The following is an 18,316-nucleotide window of genomic DNA, read 5'->3' as shown; positions in this document are numbered from 1 at the left end:
TATCCATGGCCCCGCCAGTCATACCCAGAGATGAAGGGCCCCCATTTTCAAGTGACTCAGACTCACCCTTCCTTCCTCAGGAAAACCTGTGATCAGATAAAGCCATCAAACTATCTGGTAAGAATAAACAAGCTCGCATCTGCACGGATGCAGGCTATACCCCTTCTAACCCCTCACAGAAAGAGGAGGCAACGTGTCTGCTGCCTTAACCCTGTCCTTAGGAGAGATGCCTCCAGCCCCAGGCAGAGAAGCAGGGTTAGCTCATGCGTGTGCAAGGCTGGGAGCTGCTCTCCTGGTGTAACTGCCCTTGCTGGAGGTTGGGAGAATCAAATCCCAGCTGGCACTGGCATCGGCACCAGCACAGCATCTCTCCATCCTCCCTTGTCCAGCTGAGCTGCATCCGTGCTGCACCAGCTATTAATGCACGGAGAAAGCAAAGGTGCCCATGAGGGTGAGCAGAGGAGGAGCAGAGGGGGCTGCATGGGTAGAGGAGGAAGAGGGAGGGAAGAAGGGAGGGAGGAAAATGTTTAAAAAACCATGCAACTGCCACCAGATGGGCAGCTGCCCCCGCCAAGGTGACGTGCTGGCAGGCGGAGGGGCTGGCAAGGAAAAGAGCAAAGGAAGGTGTGAAGATTTCCCTGCAGATTAAACCAAAAACACACAGCGTCTGTTGCTCGCTAACTCAAGCCTGCGCAGGGAAAACAGAGTGGGTTTGGGGTTTGCTTGCACCCCCCGAGAGTCCCGGTCTGGCAGAGGCAGAACCTCACCAGCTCCCTGCGGGATGCCCGGGGGCTCCGGGCCAGGGTGTTCCCACCCTACCTGGGGGTCTGCATGACCCTGCGGGGCCAGGAGCCCACATCTGATCTGCTGGGGCAGCTCCGCTCCCCTCGCCCCAAAAATCCCTCGGAGGCTGGAGACAAAGGAGCGCAGTGCAAGGCGGCGGCTGCAGGCGCCGGGGGAGGTTACACCGGCAGCTCGGCAGCTCCGGCGCTGCCTTCTCCAGGAAAAGCAAGGACAGGAGGATCTGGCCGAGGCGTGCAGAGGGGAGGCACGTTGGGGCTGCTTCGACCGGTGCCGGGTCCAGCAGTGGAGGGCAGGAACCGAAGCTCGGGAAGGGTCAGGCACTGGTGTGGCAATGGTCGCGGAGGAGCAATAAGAGTGGGATGGGTTTAGGAAAGCTGAGAAGAGAGCGGGGAATGTTTTGGAGAGGTTTCGAACTACTAAATCCTGGGGGAAAGGAAATAATGAAGGCGTCCGTCTTCTTCACCTGCACCCCTGTGCCACTGCCTGGAGAGCAGGGGCTCTCCCAGGCTTCAGGGACAGCGATGGTTCTGCCTCTGCCTGGGAGCATCCCCGAAACGGGGTGCAGGTGCCAGCCCCACCGGCGCAGCTCCAGCCAAGACAGGCTCCAGGGCTCCGGCAGTGGCTGTTTTCCCACCGGATGGCTGAAATGGGGTCAGACGCGATGGCTGGGCGAGAGGGCTCCTGCACGGGGCTGAGCACACACGAGGGACGAAGGCGAGCTGAGGGGAGGCTAAATTCGTTGCTACTGGTGGCCTGGGGGACATGGAGCCCTGCCTCCCCTGGACCCCGCACCCCTCCGCACCGATATCCCCTTGGCTCCTGGGGCGATGCTGGGCTCTGCCCGTGCCCTGCCCGCCTGCCCGGCTGTCCAAGAGAGCCAGAAGAAGAGGAAACATCTTCCCGAGGGCGGCTGGCTCGGGGAGGGATTTTCCGCCGCCTGTTTGCCGTGTGGTGCTGGGGCCAGCCCGGCCCCTGCTCAGGTGCTGGATCTCCCTGGCTGTAATTTCATCCCTGGGCTCCTGCAACGGCTCCGGCCGGGCGGCACGAGGGAAGTGACCGGGGCGCAGGTCCCAGCCCTGGCCCAGAGCTGCATCCGCTCGGCGTTTCCACCCCGGCCTTATCTGGCGGCTCCCCCCGTGACTCCCCATTTTCCTCCTCTCCCCTCCTTTCCCCACCCCACCCCGCGCACCCGGCAGCGCTTCCTGCAGCAGGGCGAGGGCTGGGGGCTGCGGGGCGGGACCCCTCCCTGCCGACCCCGGCTCTGCCCAGATAGGAAATCCTGCGGGAGCCAAGGGCTGGGAACAGCGGCCGAGCTCTCCTCAGGGTCGGCCAGCACCGGGATTTCGGCTACAGGTCGCGTCAGCCAGCCGGGCAGCTCCGGGCAGAGGGGAAAAGCCAGAGTGAGCAGGGAGAAACCCGGGTGGAGGGCATGGAGACCACCGTGAGGTGCCCACGGCAGACACCCATCACCTACATGTGTGCCATTTACACCAACAAGAGGGGTTTTGTACTTAAATTAGCCACTATCCCGTCGGGAAGGGTAGGAGGAGAGGGCGGCTGCGGGCACGGCAGCAGGAAGATGCTGCCCGCTGCGATGTGCGGCCACCGGCGTGACCCCGACAGGTCCCAGGTCTGTAGGAACCAGGCGTCGTCAGCACGGCTGCTCACAGAATGGCTTGGTGATGCTAAATACCATTAACTGCCTTTGAACAGCTTCTAATATAAACTAATTTATTGACAGCTTCATCGCTCCTCATGACAAGCAATTTAATATAAATTCAAATATTGTGCAAAATGCTTCTGATTGATTTAAAAGCATTTTGTGGATGTTTTGCCAGGGTCTTCCTAATTTTTCTTGTTATTATTTTAGAATGGGAAGCAATCACAGAGATCTACCGCTACCCACCCCAGCTCAGCTCCAGGCGTGTGGGACTCCAAAATTCGGGTTTTTCTGGGCAAATTCAGGACACTGGAGGTAAAACCAAAAGGAAGCATCAGAGCAGGAGCAAAATGCCAGCGAGCTCCCCATCCCTTCTGAGCTGAGGGGGGAACGGAGGTGGGGTTAATTCACCCAGAAAGGGCCGGACTGTGCCCGCTGGAGTGTCAGCCCGAGCTCCACAGAAACGAGAGCAAAACTCAACTTAGCGTATTTAACCTAGCTAAACCTTGAATGTGGCCTGAATCGTTCGGCGAACTACCAATTGCCTGCCTAAACCCCAAACCACACTTCCCAGACTTCAGTAGTTATATATATTTTCACTGCTGCTTCTGCCTTTTTCAAGCGCCGCTCCGTTACACGCACTATTTATACAGATTGCATGAAACAAAGGACTCGCGTGCAGCCCTGCAATTTCTTTGGGTTGTGGAAAAAACAAAATCGTGGCAAACAGAGGGATATTTTTCAGCTAAATCTCTCTTAAACGCTGAGTAGTTTGAGGTGCTGTAGCAAAACGGCTCAATCTTACTGGGAGCTGATCAGATTTTGAAGGATGCCGGTTACGGGCATGTCCCTGTTCGTGTCTGCTGCAAAGAGAAACGGGTTTGGCCATCTGTAAAGGGGCTGGTGTGAGCCCCGGGGTAACGGCCGGGAAAAGTTGCAGGCGTGAAGGACGGGGATACTGGAGGAGGAGGGATCAACATTTATTCTAAACGTGCCAACGTTGTGCTGCTGGTCTCAGGAGAAAGCACGGACCAGGCAGTGGCTCTTCCCAGATGTGCAGAGGCGAACGTCAGCAAAGAGCTGCAAAAGGAGAAGATCCGATTAAAGAATACCATCCAAAAGGCAGAGCGGTGAGCTGCTCCGGATCCATACCTGGGAAAGGAGGAAACCTGTTAGAGGGATGACGTGCCAGAGCACTATGATATAAAATACAGCAGAAAGCAACGCTAAGAGCCCAAGCTCACAAAAAGGAAAGCAGAGATCCTTCATTGCAGGAGGAGGGCAATGTCTGTGTAGCACAAAGTGATCTGCTTGAGCCTGGACTGGCACCGAAGGGATCAGCAGCTTCTGGGTGGGAACCGAAGGGGCCCCAGGCTGGCGCCAGGCTCCCAACAGGGTCTGCAGAACCAGAGTTTGGCTGCTGCTGGGCCACCCCAGGGAGGAGAGCAGGCGAGAGACGAGACAGAGCCGGGGCAGCAGGCTGGGGATGGCGGGGATGGAGCAGCCAGGAGCAGGTCTGGGGACAGAGCTTGCTGCTGTCCCCTCCTCCCCCAAACACTCCTGCCCCCCTCCACGCCACGGCCCCGTCGCCTTTCCTCCTCACCATCATCTGCAGCCTTGGGTGAGCCTAAACGAACACCCTGGAGCTGAACTCAGCCAGGCCACGAGGAGCTGGGAGTGGGGACTGAATTTGGCAGCCTGGATGCTGCTCCACTTGAGAGGCTTTGAAAGGGAATGTATTTTTGGAGCATTAAAGATCAACTGTTTCTGACTGTGGCCAATCCCTTTCAAGAGCAGCACCAAAGGAGGTCAGTGGGATGCGGCTGGTCAAATATTTTGTACATGAACATCATTTCTCACCCCCTCAAGTATTTACAGACCTGAGAGCATTTCCTGCTGTTCCCCCCCATTGAATATTTGGTGTCTCTGCTTTCTCTAGCAGGATGGTGCGGTGTGTCGCGGTTAGTAGGGAAGACATGAAGGACCACCTCAGCGCTGCCCTTCGGTATGGAAAATAAAAAACTAAAGTAGTGCAATGTGTTTAGTCACACAAATGGCAATGGATTTACCCAGCAAGCAGTGAAACGGCAGTGAACGATAATGAGAAAAAATATGCGGGGGGGGGGTGGTGGTGGTGGGGAGATGGGGTGGAAAGAGGGAGTTTTAATCTCCAGGGTTTTTTTGTAATCTTCATTCACCATATTTAGTAGGCTTGTGACTTGCCCTTGCTAGCTCATGGAGAATTCCCCCAAGTGTTTACTCCCACAACCTAGCAAATGCTTCAATACACATCATGGAAAAAATACAATCGACATCTTCACTCCCACTAGAGAAGGAATTCTAACTCGCCCGGCACAGACCGGGAGTATGTGCCTGTGAGAGAGACAAATACAGCTTCATTAGCTCGCCTCAGATGTGGTTTACTCCTCAAATGACCTGGTCAGGGCTGCACACCACCTCCCTCCCTTCCTTCACCTAGAGAACTGCCTGACCTTTGATCGGAGCAATAGGGACAGGAATGTGGGTCCTTAACCCTTTCCTCCAGCATCAGCGAGCTGCTCTCCATGTGGCTGACAAAGCTGATGGTCCCAGGATTTTCAGGGATCCAGAGCTGGCGTGAGGGGTAGGAGCAAAGCCCTGCAAAACGGTTTTCTTCCTGCTGTAGTGAGGGAAGAACAAGCTTTGGTGATGGAGATGCATGTCTACAGTGTGCAGAAGGTGGAAACAAAATGGGGATCGCTGCGAGCAGAGCTTACAGATCAGGGGTCACTCAGGATTTTTTTTTTTTTGCACCTCTATTTCAGAGCACAAAATTTTTGTAGGGGAAAAAACCCAAGTAATTAGGCAACTTGGGTTTTCTTGACGTGATTCCAAACTGACCACATGACAAGGACATACAAGAAATCATTTTAATTTATCAAATGCAAAGTCACCTACAACTGAGATAAGTACAAGGTAGAGCAAAGCTGAAGAGAGGAGCTGGAATGAGAATGCTTCAGAATTACAGATGATTTTGCAAATGGCATGTGGTATGAACACAGCAACCCAGGCAGCTTTCCGTTCCTCGGTCTGCTCCCCCCTTACCCTGGCACAGGGGACAGCAGGAGGATGCTGCGCACGAGGGCTGGGTTATTACACCGCTGAGGTCTCTGAGATCGTCTAGCGAGCGATCAGAGGTGCAGGGACGCCAAGCAGGTGGCAGAATTCAACGACATGTGCACAAGTCCACATGCGCTTAATTTGCGGTGCCAGTGACGATGATTAGGCACTGAGCGTTGGCACGTGGCTTCGGCTTGGCCATGCCGGTGGCTTGGGGTGTGTTCGAGCACTCACGTGCTCTTCGTGAAGACAGCAAAGGGAATGTGTCAGGGCGATTCCAAGCTCTTTTGTGCTACAGGAATATGACTTTTACCTGTTTCCCCAAGTGGCTAAAAACTATCAGCTGTGCAACTGAAGTCCTCACCTCTGGTGGTCTCTGCCTCGATGACATCTGTGATATGGTGGCGTGCAAAGGACGTCGACTCGGGGTGGAAACATGCGGTCTTTAATCCCTGACATTTCTCTGAAGAGGTGCATCATTATGCTCTTAACCTCTCCTTTGTGCATCCTGTTTATGGCGCTTTGCAGACCGACAATCACACAAACTACCCTGATTTTTCCTCCAGCTCATCTTTTTTCCTATTCTCTTTTTTTCCACACACGTTCTTTCCTTCTTTATGAGGAGAAACCACCTCTCTTCTAAGGACAGGCTGACCATTTGCAGTTATTTCCCTAAAATACAATACAAGCTTCTAATTAAAGGAGGAGGGAGGTGATTGGCAAAAGAATAAGAAACCTTTGCAAGTCTCCTGAAATCCTTTGTGCAGAACAGCTTTGGGAAACTCGGCCTGCCGCCACCCTCCCCCTTCTTGGAGAGCGTTCCCCAGGGCAGTGCCCAGGCTGCAGCTGCTGCTGCTCCGGGGGAGTCAGCCCAGCCTGACACACAAATAAGTACTACATAAATAAATACTTTCTTCCAACAAAGACCTGAGGAAGAAACCCTGGGTAGGAGGAGGAGAAGGGAATGTACATGCAGAACCCCAGGAGCTCTAGGGTAACGGTGAGCTCGGTGTCTAATACAGAGGAGCAAGGAAAGGCAGGAGAGGGTATAGCTGCAACCAGGTATAATATAGATTTTATGCAAAAGAGATGTATTTGCATAAAGATATAGCTCCATTCTCAATCAGCACCTCTAAGCTTCACATTTCAGCACAGAGCCTAAAAAAGAGAAAGGCCGAAAGCACGGAAGGGTTTAGCACCTGCAGGCGCAGGGGGGATAGCTTCACATGAAAACCGGCTTGAGCATTTAGGGTGGAAAAGGGATTTTGGCTGTTTAGTTCTGGTGTTCTTCACCCACAGGTGACAGACATTGGAAAATGTAGGGACGATGAGGCGAACACACGGGACTGCACGTGCAGAAAGAGCAGGTGGCAGCGGGAAACCCTGTCTGACGACGACTTTGTGTTGCTTAAGTCTAAGAAATTGTGTCCTTCGTTGCATTAACAGGCAACTTCTGCAAAGTCTTCATTTGCATTTTAATGGAACTCTTTCTAGGAAGGTGCTGCTTGGACTCTGTCGCAATATGAAATAAAGAGGTAATTAAAAACATGCTGGAGTTAAAAAGACATTTCATTTTCATTAATCAGGTTTATTCACAGTCTTTTCAAAATTAAAGGTATTTAGGGTATGTAGGAGGAAATGGGGGGGAGGAAAACACATGACGGAACATCTGTTTATTTAAATCACAGATGAAAAAGTAGAAAATACACTTTTGTGAGGGGGCATCCTAGAGATTAAAAACACCTTGTAGAAATGCATTTGAATAAAGAACAGGCATAAAAGGCGACTCCGAGGTTTCAACAGTACATCTGCCTACTTGAAAGCCAGAGATGAAGAAAATACTTAGGATGAGGGAAAGGAAACCACGGAGGAAATTTTTAAACCTGAGGCACGCAATTATCTGGGCAATTACCATGACGACACACCTAAGTCAGTTAAGCCTGTGAACAAATGGCCAACCCAAGTTACTCGTATGTGTATTTCCCCAGTTTTGGGCACAATCACAGTATGCAAATGTTGATAAACAGTTTGCAAACATTTTATCTGCTGGACCTGCTTTCACAATCCAGCAACTGCACCGATTTCAACAACAATTCCCTTGCTCACCACAGCAATCGTACGATCAGCATTGACTTCCTCCACGCTCCAGACCTATCCTGTCCTGTTAAGCTCTATCCTTTGAAATACAGGGCAGTTTCTGTCAGATCCTTCAGCGCGACAGTCAAAAGGGCAAAATCCTGCCCTTTGTTGCAACAAGAGGTTTTTCATCCCCAGATCTGACAGCCAACGAGTAACTGTGATCTCCCTTTCGCGCTGGCAGAACCTCATTCTCCAGACCTCCAGCCATTAAGCCGGGCCAGTGCTCCGCTGCTCAGTCAAGTCAGGGGGCTCTGAAGTCTGCAGGGTTGCAAATCTTTTTTTTTTTTTTTTTTTTTTCCCCCAGGGGTTTGTGCAAAATACAGCTTATTTCTTAAGAGAGCGGAAAAGTGATTTTTGTTTTCCCCTGCAAGGTGCCGAGGAGGCTGCAGCACGGCCCGGGCAGCGGCCCAGCCCCGCCAGGAGCACAGGCTCCGGCTATGAGGAAACCCCTGTCCTTCATCCCGGCTGCTCCTCGCCTTGGCCCGGGCGTGGCTCCCGGGGAGGCCGCGGTGGGCCTGAGGGGATGCGCCCCGACGAGGGGAGACAGCAGGCCGCAGCGGCTCGCCCCCTCCTCGGGCCAGGCACACCTGCCGCCACGGCAAGGGGAAGCAAGAGACGCCCGAGACGGGACCGGGGCGGCGGCCGGTCCGGAGCGGGACCGGAGCGGGGGGGGGGGGGGGGGGAGGGTGGCGGCCGCCCGCCCTCCGCCTCAGCGCTGTCACCGCGACGTCCCGTCGTGCCCCGCGCGGGAGAGCCCGGGCGCGCGCCCCCGCCCTCCCTCACTTCCGGTGTCCGGCAGTGGCAGAGCCGCCGGCGGCGCCCCCGCTCCCCCGGCGCAAGGGAAGGGGGGGGGGGGGGGGGAAGGGGCGGGGAAAAGGGGCGGTGCTTACGGAGGCCCGTGCCCGCCGCCGTCCAATCATCGGCCGCCGATGGGGGAGAGGAGGCGGGGAAGGCGCCGGCACGCGCCGCGCGGTACCGCCCCCCTGCCCGCCGCGGGCTCGCGCCCCGCGCGCCCGAGGGAGCGGCGGGAGCGCGCCCGGGCGCCCCCCCCTACCCCCCCGCCTCCCCCCTCCGCCGGCTTCTCCCCCCCCCTCCTCCGCCCTCCTCCCCCCTTCCCCTTCCCCTCCCCACCCGGGAGGAGAGGCACGGAGTGACCGACGGAGCCAGAGCTCCGGCCGCTCCGAGACCCCGCTCTCCTCCATGGGGCCCAGGTAAGCGCGCCGCCCCCCGCCCCCTGAGGCGAGCGGGGGGTCGCCATGGCCGCCCGCCCCCTGAGGCGGCAGCGGCGGGCCGCCCCCATCCCTGCGGCCGCCCTGAGGCGAGGCGAGGCGGGCAGCGCTCCGGGGGCGGCGGGGAGCCCCCCCGCTGCTCCCGCACCGCCGCCTCATTTATTATCATCGTTATTATCACACCCCCCCCCCCTCCCCACCCCGGCACCCTCCTCCGCCTCGGGCAGAGCCCGCCGCGGGGGGGAGCGGGGGCCGATCGCTCCCTGCCCGCGGAGGGGGCACGGTGCCTTCTTTGGGACGCGATGTCTTATTTGGTGTGGGTGGATGGCTTAACTTGGTAAGTGGCAGGGTTTAACCCCCCTCCCCCGGCCCTCCCCTCCCCTCGCTCCTCCGCCCGCCCCCCCCCAACCCCCCCCCCGTAACCTCCAAAAGGGGAATTTTCCAGCTGGTAATTTCTGCTGCGTCAACACCCAGCTCAAGGGAGAGGAGAAGAGACAAGGGGGCATTTTAACAGCAGCTCCACTTGCGAATAGCCAGCCTCAATCCCGGCTCCAGCATTAAAACCCTTTCCGCCCCCTAAAAACCAGCATCCGTGCAAGTTGGACCAAGAGTTTGTCAGGAGTGTGGTTCAAAACTGCTTGGAAAAAGGGATGAGGTAATAATACTGGTGAAGCATGTTGTATTTCTCTCTTTCTGCCTGTCTCTCTCTCTTTCTCCCTCTCCTTTTATTTTTTTTTTTTTTTTTTAAAGCCAGGCCTGTTTTGGGTTATTGTCTCCCCCTAAAGCCAGACATAGATCGCCTGGCCTTGCCTCCATTTTAATTGCAGGCTGAAATGGGGGAAGTGACCCTCTTTAAAAAAAAAAAAAAATCTCAGCCAAAAAAAAAAAAACCTTGAAAAAATCATGCTGTTCCTTTGGGTGGGATATAGGTGATTTTTCATAAGGCTGTAACAAGTGCAAAAGTGGCTGGAAATGTTTTCTCTCATGCTGGGAAACTAGTGAGGTGTCCTTTCCCCCTCCCCAGAAGAAAGTGTTTGTAAAATTTGCCGAGGGGAGAAGGAGAGGTGCTGCGAAAGGTGCTGGTAAAAGAAGGGGTTGTGCTGCTGGATTGCCTTTGTGTCTCTGTAAATAGACATGTCAGTTCCCAAAGTAATACAAGTAGTGTCTGATAACTCAATCCCAGATGACAAATAGAGAATGGAGCAGATTTTCAGGACTGTAATAGTGGGAGGATTTCTCTTTTGAAACAGAGGAGAAAAAAAAAAAATGTTGGTACCTCCTGAGGAGGTTCTTCACCGGCACGTTATTGTGAAGCTGAGCGTTCGAGTGAAATCTGGAGATATAAACCGGTATTTATTTGTTTTTACACCTGACAGGGCAAAGATAAACAAAGGAGAGTTTAACAGCTCTTTAATGAATTCCTCATGCTTTTTATTTTGCAATCTCAATGATTCATTTGGCAAGCTTTACAGGACCGGATTATTACCAGCATTGTTTAAAGCCATGCTAATTAGGAGATGTGTTTTGCAAACAGTGGTATTGTAGACACCTGTACCAAAGTTCTTGCATGCATTCTAATTGCATCACTTGTATCATTTTTAGCATTTAGTCACTGTAGTATAGATCTAGGTCTCGGTTCTTGAACTCGACCAAGTATTTATTACAAGTGTGGATTCTCTGTATACATAGAGCAGCTCTGCTTCTAATGTATTAAATGTTTTGTCTCAAAAAGGAAGGGGAGTATTTTTCCTTTTTTTCTTTTTTTTTTTTTTTCCTGCGGGGATTAAAAGGAAAAGCTACATTATCAGAGAAGAGTGAGAAAAATGTAATTTTCAGGAAGAAGCTTGCTGTGACTGGACAGCTCTTCTACTTTTATCAATACCTTGCTTGGACATCTTATGGTTTTATAGCATCTTTTAATTGGAAATAAAATCTGACTTTCCCCTTCTAAATTCTATCTAGCTTCTCTCGCTCCTTGTCAAGTTTTATATTTTGAAATCCTTAGTGATGGAAAAAATGGGTGGAGTGTATTATTAGTCACAATATTTTCAACATGTGGTGAGGAATTATCGCTTTAAGGTGTTTTTTGGGACCTGTCAAGAAATGGGGAGAGGAGCCTGCCCCATGCACTGGAGGGTGGGCTAGAAAATAGGATTTAGGGGAGCTCCCAAATATAGGTTCCTGAAAAATACTGTGTGGTTTGGTATGCTAGTGGGATAACTGTAACTGAAATAGAAAACTAGTCTTTTGTTTTTGATGCAGCCTGTCCAGGAGGGGGAAACTCACTCACAGCTAAACTTCTCTTGCAGTTGTTTTCATGGACTGTATGTTAGCTTCAGTGTTATTCCGTCAGTTTTAGTGTGGTACCAAAAAATGGGGTATTCTAGTAGTCCTAAGATTAGGTGTTTATTCTTATATTTTAAATGCTACTTCATTCTAGGATGTGTAGGATTGAGCCTTTGAAAACATGACCTGTACATGGGGTTCTCGGAGACTGAAGAAAATGGGCCACTTTCTCCCCGTGGTCTTTGTTTTCTGGGACAGTTGTACAGCAGTGGATATGTTCTTCGCAAGAGGATTTTTTCTTTTTTTTTTAATAACTGGAAGCAGTTAGAGGAAAACCAGTTTAGCAGGCCCCCCCCCCCCAGCAGTCCTCTGTCAAAAGGAAAAATTCCTCGTGTTTGAAAGATCTGTTATTTGCTGTTAATGTGCCTGCCTTTGCTCTGGTAATGTGTTGCTGTGAGGTTGAGCATATTCTTAAATTAATCTTTTTGTCTTTGCTATCCACTTGTGTGGATTTTTTTTTTTAATAGATACATGTTTTTGAAGTTTCTAAGCAAAGTTTCCTGTCCTCCCAGCAGCGCAGCAGCAGGCTAACACCCAATCCAAACTGCTGTTGCTTGCTTTCAGAGCAGAATTATTTCATAAACAGCTCAACCTTTCCCAGGACATTTTTCCCTTAATGTTCTTGCCGGTTTTACTGGCTGCTCCAGAGCACTCTATAACCCTCTCTAGACTCCCCCTAAATTGGTAAAAAGCATTCACGGGGGGTTTTCCTTGCTCCTGTGTGCTTAGTTTAATGGGCAAACAAAAGGGCAAAGAGAGGGCTTAGTTTACGTCTTTGAAGAGCTACCTGCAGTTGTAATGGTTATCCCACATGTCCGTTATAATTCCCAGGAGCCAGCGGTTCGTGTCCATTGCTGGCTGTGAGCGTTACCCTAGAAAATTCTGACGCTGCACAAAAGGATTAATACCATGTTTATAATTTGTTTCTGACTTAGGACTGGCTCGAATATTTTTGAGTGCGTAGCTTACCTGTGTTTTATGTGTGCGATATTTGAAGCTTAAAATGTGTTAATAGTGAAAGGCAGTGTGCTGTTGGGGTTGTCTGTAGATAGCAGGGGTCACGTTAGGCGAGAGTACAATGACCTACCACGGCTGTGAGACAGAGGGAGGTATTTGGTTTGCGTGAAGTACTGTGATCTTATTCCTTGCCTAAGGATCTCCGTGAGCATTTTTATGATATTTTGGTCAAGTACAATGATGCTGTCAGGACTCTGGTGTTAAAATTTGTTGCTTCAAAACCTCACTTTTGTCGCCTAGTGAAACCACAAGTCCTTCTTGAGGACTTTTGGTTTCACTAGGTGATACGTCTGTGTTACAGCCCCCTTAAATGCCACTTTCAGGAGTTGGTTTTCTTGATTCCCTCTAATGTTTAGTCCTTTAGGCAGGGTGAGAAATAAAAGCGAGAACCACTTGTTGTGGGATTTCTTCCACTTGAGATGCAAGAGGAAAGAATCTCAACTGCCCTAAACAGTTTGGTAGTTTTCTGTTTCATGCTGCCTTGGTGTATTTGGAAGCACAACGATGTCCAGTTTGGAGAGATAGCTGCTTGGGATTCATTTCCCATCCCATAGCTGTTGATCGAATGTGCTAGTGTCGTAACTGCTTTTCCCCTTCTGTGAAACAGGAGTCTCAGGGTTTACTCAGCTCTTCCAAAACATTTTCTAATATACTGCCAAAAAATCATAGTTGTGCTAAAAATGCTTATTCTTCATAAACTAGTGTGAAGCCCTCACTGAATTTCCTACAAGATATGGTGGAGTTTGGAGGCTCATGGGTGGGGTTTTCTGTCTTTTACCAAGTTAGCTGTGGTGCAGTTATTTTCTGAACAGTTGCTTGAACTTTCTTTCATATCCATATATTTAAGAAACATCAGTTTATGTTTTGACTGCTGTTGAAATTTTGGTTTTGAATAGCTTCTGAGTGCTTCGCAGGCAGGGTGAGATCCTTGACAGTAATTCTAATTAGATGGAAATGCGTTCCAGTTTGCGGTGTTCTGTTGCGCGTAGGTAAGGATGCACGAATGCATTGGAACCAGCAGCACAGCTGCGGAGAGGAGCGGCAGCTTTGCTGAAATGTAACAGGTAGACGCCAAGTTAGAGCTGAAACTCACCTTTTTGCCTTGCTTGTTGGGGATATGGCTCACTTTTATTCCAGCCGGTACAGTGGTGATCCCTCCTGTCCTGTTACTACTTACTTGGCTTGTGTCGGTACTCGGGAAGAAAAACATTCTGCAAATGTTGGAAGTTGCCTAGCATTTGCTTTATAGTAAAACTGAGTTGGGGTCTCCTGCAATGGAGGGAGGCACCAAGGTGTCAGAAATATTCTACAAACACAGCTACTAGCTTGTGTATGGATTAAAATAAACTTAGTAACAAGAATGTCAGTGTGTGTGCCAGGAACTTAGCTGCTTAAGAACCCTACTTAGAAAAGTGAGTAGGGTTTTGCGTATTAAAGAATATGTTTATACCTGTGTATACTTAAATACTTAATTATCTTTCCTAATTATTTCCTCCTCGTGTGTTGAACAGGGTACTTATCCCATACAAGCGAGTTTGCTTCCTGGTGTTTCTCACCTTGTGGTAACGAACTCCGCAGAAAAAGAGTTGATATTTCAGGTGGTTAGCTCAGTCTCTGAGGAAAGGGTTAAATAAAATTTGCACCTTTTGCACTAATACACCAGTGGAGGAAATACCTTTCTGACTAGTGCTCAAATCATGCTCTGAAAGAGAAGAATCGATGGTCTGTATTAGCCATTAGGTGCTTAAAATACCCAAACCCGACACCAACTAATTTAAGTACTGATAAATGAAGTAGTCAGGATGCAGGACTCCTAAAAGTCCTGCCACTATAGTATTGGAGAATGAGGTGGTGGCTAAATATAAAACTAGCTTATTGACTTCCTTCTTATTACCACTGTATCCTTCTTGGCTTCACTCCACTTTTTTTCTTTTTCTTTTTTCTTTTTTTTTTAATAATAGTTGATCAAATCTGGATTTTGAGATTTATACTAAAAAGTAAAAAGGGATAATTACCCAAGGCACTAAGTGCTTGTGCCACGAATCACACAAATGAAATTAAATTGTTCACAGAGTACCTCGTATGTTATCTTTAAATTTGCACCAGTTGATTTTTTACTTTTGGATTATTCCTTACTCCTTATGTGTCTTTTCTGTCTTTTAGGTCCCTCAGTTCCTCCCACTGCTATACTTCTCTTTAAAAATTACCTTATGATTCTTCCTCCTTCTTTGGCTCCCTCCCTCTTTACGTACTGAGTTTGGGAACTTTAGCAAAGATCCCCTACTTCAAAAGCCAAAAACCAATGAGAAAGTTTTGGGGGAACCATTCTTCAGGGCAATTCCCAGTGTGACGTGCTTGCAGTTCTTTAATCCTCTTTTTTTTCTTTTAAGGTGCTTTTTATGGGGGTTTTTTGTCTAATGGCAAAGTTGCACAATGGCAAAGTCTTTTTGCTTAGATTACTTTTGTGACTCTTTTTGCTTCTAAGTGAAAGCTTAAGATCTTGTAGGAGTTAATGGCACTTGGACAGGTAAGTGTCATACTAGCCATAGGCACTTGGATTTTTTTCAGGGTGTTTTTTAATCTTCACTGCTAGTGTAGCAGATACAGAGATACAGCTAAATTTTTACTACTTTTTTTTTTTTTTTTTGGTATCACCAGACTTCTCAAGCCTGGTACCCTGTAAGATACTTACTCTTTAAGTGCTGGCTAGCTCTTCCATGTTCTTACTGTGTTCTGCAAGGTCTGTGGCATGGGTAGTGTTGGATCTGTTCTTCTCTTGGTGCGACCAGATGAGAGAGAGAACAAAAATAGGGGAGTGATACGAGCAACTGTTTCTGTACCATGATGGAGGGAGAGGATGGAAAGAGAGGCACATGGACAGAGTTGGAAGTTATGGGGAAATGAGTAAGTGAAATGCAAAGGAAATACAAAGAAATATTACCGCAAGTAAGCATTTTGAACTAGAGCATGCACTTAGTGCCCTGTAAAGAAAGGTGCATCCTGTTGTATTAGCAAATTGTTGGAATATTGTATTTCAGCCTGCATAGCTTTTACAGGCACGGAAGATAAAACTTTTACTTTCTGTTAGGCATTTGCACCTTTTTCTGTATCTTTGTGGGTTTTCTTTTTTCAAAATTTTTAAATTTTGTAAGAGGAACAAACTGCTTAGTACTTCTATGCATGTTGTTCTTTAACTTAAGGGTGACACTGGCTTTTGAAAGCTGTGATTCAATTGAGTTGGGTGGAAATAGAACTCGAATATCTTACTTTTGTATAATGCAGGCACATAATTTTTCTGTAACCTCAGGCAAATATTTTGGTTTGGAGGGGAATCACTGTAACTGTGAGGTTAGATTAATACTAACCCCATTTAAAGTGTGTGGATGGCAGGTGTTGCAGAAACATTAACTGAAACTTTATAATGTTAACTAGAACAAACGATATTGTTAAAACTGAAATCCTCATACAAAGTACTGTTTTTTTACAGTGACTTCTTCAAAGCACTTATGTCAAAGCATAGTCAGATGTTAATAGTCTTAAAATTTGCATGTTAAACTCTTTCTTTAACACAAGAGCTACATAATTTTTCCTCCATGTCAGAGCATATTTCCTATAAATCAGAATATTTCTTGTTCGAAATGGCAAACAGTGTTGTACATGTGCAGTTATTTTAACTGTTGCTTGTAATTATGTGACACTGAAGGTTTTTGTATTAAGTTAAAGTTTAGATTTTAATTTTTGCTTCCTATTCTTTCCATTCCCAAATACAGGACATCTGATGAACCTTTTGGAGCTTGTTACCAGAGACCATTCTCCTCTGTTCATTAAATCATGCACTATCCAGCTGTGAAACATCGTGACGTTTATTTTTGCTAAGAGAAAACATTTTCAAATACTGGTAAGTTCTCAGCATTTAAAGCTATTTTTGTAATGTGGTAAGGGAAAAAGGAGGAGTAGCTGGAGATAACACTGTCATGAGGACTTACATTTCTTTACAAGTTTTAACTTAGCATTGATAACAAAGGCTGGTTTAGAAATCTTACTCAACTGCGAAAGTTGAAATACCTCTAGCTATTCTTCTGCTCCTACCTTGTGGTAGGGCTGCCTCCATTCATCATGGTCACTTGGTTCTCTTCGATTAGAAGAGGAAAACAGGTGCAGAGCTCAAAGCAAAAAGAGAGAATGCAGAGCAGCACAAAATAGTTTGTCTCAGCTTTACCATTCTTACCAGACTATTCTGGCTTATTTTGTGATTCTAGGACAGAGGTATAACTGAGAGTCGTAACAGTAACAATCCTAAGACTAAGTGAAAATAGGTATTACTCTTCCACTTTGCTAACAAAGTAATTTCCCACATGTCCGTGTTGGTCTGGCTCCCTCACTCCCCCACTTTATTTTTTTTTTTTTTAACTGTCTAAATAACAGGACTAAAAAGAGCTAGCCAAAACAATTGCTATGGAGAAGCAATCAGAATTAGAGAAAGGCAAGACTTGGCAGTCTGAAATAGAAATTGAGAACAAAGTCAATGGTATTTACTTCAATTGGGTCATATTTGTTTTCAAGATTTTCACAGTTCTGCTTGTTGCCATAAGAATGCTTGGATTTTCCTTACTACTTCATTTGTTTACTAGATATGTTATTTCACCATTTATAATGACATTAGTTTGTATTGGAAAAGCTTTCTTAATTTTTATCCTATGTTTTCTTTCACAATCTGCTACTACAGAAGGTCAGTCTTGAAATCAACAATATTGATTTATAGCTTATTTTCACTGAGAGCGCTAATCTGTCTGTTGAAGATGTCTGAAATACAGAGATCAGAAATATATGGCACATACTTTGCTGTAATGACTAACAGTAGATAAACAGCATAAAGTTTTGAATAAAGTGTAGTCAGAAGTTCTAGTTGAAATTAAATGTTGCAAGTGTAGTGAATACGCTATTCTGAAGAAAATAAAGTCTGTTTTGTCTAAGAAAAACAGGTGTACAAGATGATAATTATAGTAGATGCGTCCTCGCTGACAAAAAAACTTTGTGCAGATTAACTATTCCTATTCTTTATATCTCGTAATCATAAATGTTAATATTTTATCTGAGAAGTCAATCTGTGAAGGTGCCTTACTATACCTAAGTAACTATATTTTACACAGAATTTTTAAAATCATCAATCTCTTAACCTAGAATGGTGTCAGCCAGTAGAAACTGGCCATTAAACATTTTAAGAGGAAATTCTCTTGAATATGCCATTGCAAACTTGGTTTTGGTTTGTTTGGTTTTTTTTTTTCCCCCAGGAGTTGCATTGGTAGCTTTTTAACCTCGGTGTTTTAGGGGTCAGATAAGGTGAATTAGTGCCACAAATGTCTCTTTAAAAAGTCATTAAAGTGAGAATGTTTTGAAAAGCTACCAAACAGGAAACACTGTTGTTTCAAGGATCTGTTTGAAGTTTTAGTATCTAAAATTAGACTTTTTTTCCCCATACTTTAAGAAGTAACTCTTGCTTATATTATTGCAAAAAGGTAACCAGGATTTAATTACCTGCAATGTATTGATACACTTTGAGTTAACATTTTTGGGGGTTCATTGTCATAAAAAGAGGTGTTATAACTGAGTTTGGAGGGAAAGCGCTTAAAAAATGTATCACTGTTGTTTAGTAATCTTGTAGTTTAATGCTAATAACTTCCTTTGGTTTTGTTTTTATCATAGTTCTATCTTTCTCCTACAAGAGTTCATACCAGCGCTATTGGAGGGTCACAGAAGAGCGCACTACCTGTGCTGCCCTAGGGCTGTTGATGTCCTCAGCTGTTGTAGGAGAAACACCAGACCTGGAACCCAATTTGTTACTGGTAAGAAGTAATTGTCTTGGATTTTATTTATTTATTTAACAGTAAAGTTTGCATGCTTTTGCTAACAAAATCACCACAGATCTTTTCACTGCATACTATAGCAAAATGTGCATCTCTGGTCTCTCTCTTATTTTTTTCCTCCCTTCTCCTACTTTAACTTTACAGTTTCTGAATTTCTA

At 47.4% G+C, this 18,316-nt stretch overlaps 1 protein-coding gene across 5 annotated transcripts in view; it reads left to right on the top strand.

Moving 5' to 3' along the window:
- Nucleotides 1–8,696: 8,696 nt before the first annotated feature.
- ZBTB46 (zinc finger and BTB domain containing 46) overlaps nt 8,697–18,316 on the top strand; it is a 56,391-nt gene continuing 46,771 nt past the window's right edge. The window contains exons 1-4 of one of the 5 annotated variants that reach the window (XM_075769116.1): nt 8,697–8,913; nt 9,377–9,586; nt 16,065–16,192; nt 17,998–18,137. In XM_075769116.1, the coding sequence (XP_075625231.1) occupies nt 18,084–18,137 (54 nt within the window). In that variant the 5' untranslated portion in view covers nt 8,697–8,913; nt 9,377–9,586; nt 16,065–16,192; nt 17,998–18,083. Of the gene's footprint in view, nt 8,914–8,938; nt 9,269–9,376; nt 9,587–16,064; nt 16,193–17,997; nt 18,138–18,316 lie in introns of those variants that run through there. The other 4 variants (XM_075769114.1, XM_075769117.1, XM_075769115.1 and 1 more) reach the window with 4 other exon arrangements.

Source organism: Balearica regulorum, chromosome 16 (genome assembly GCF_011004875.1).
Source record: "Balearica regulorum gibbericeps isolate bBalReg1 chromosome 16, bBalReg1.pri, whole genome shotgun sequence".
NCBI lineage: Eukaryota > Metazoa > Chordata > Aves > Gruiformes > Gruidae > Balearica > Balearica regulorum.
This window is presented reverse-complemented; position numbering and strand designations above follow the sequence as displayed.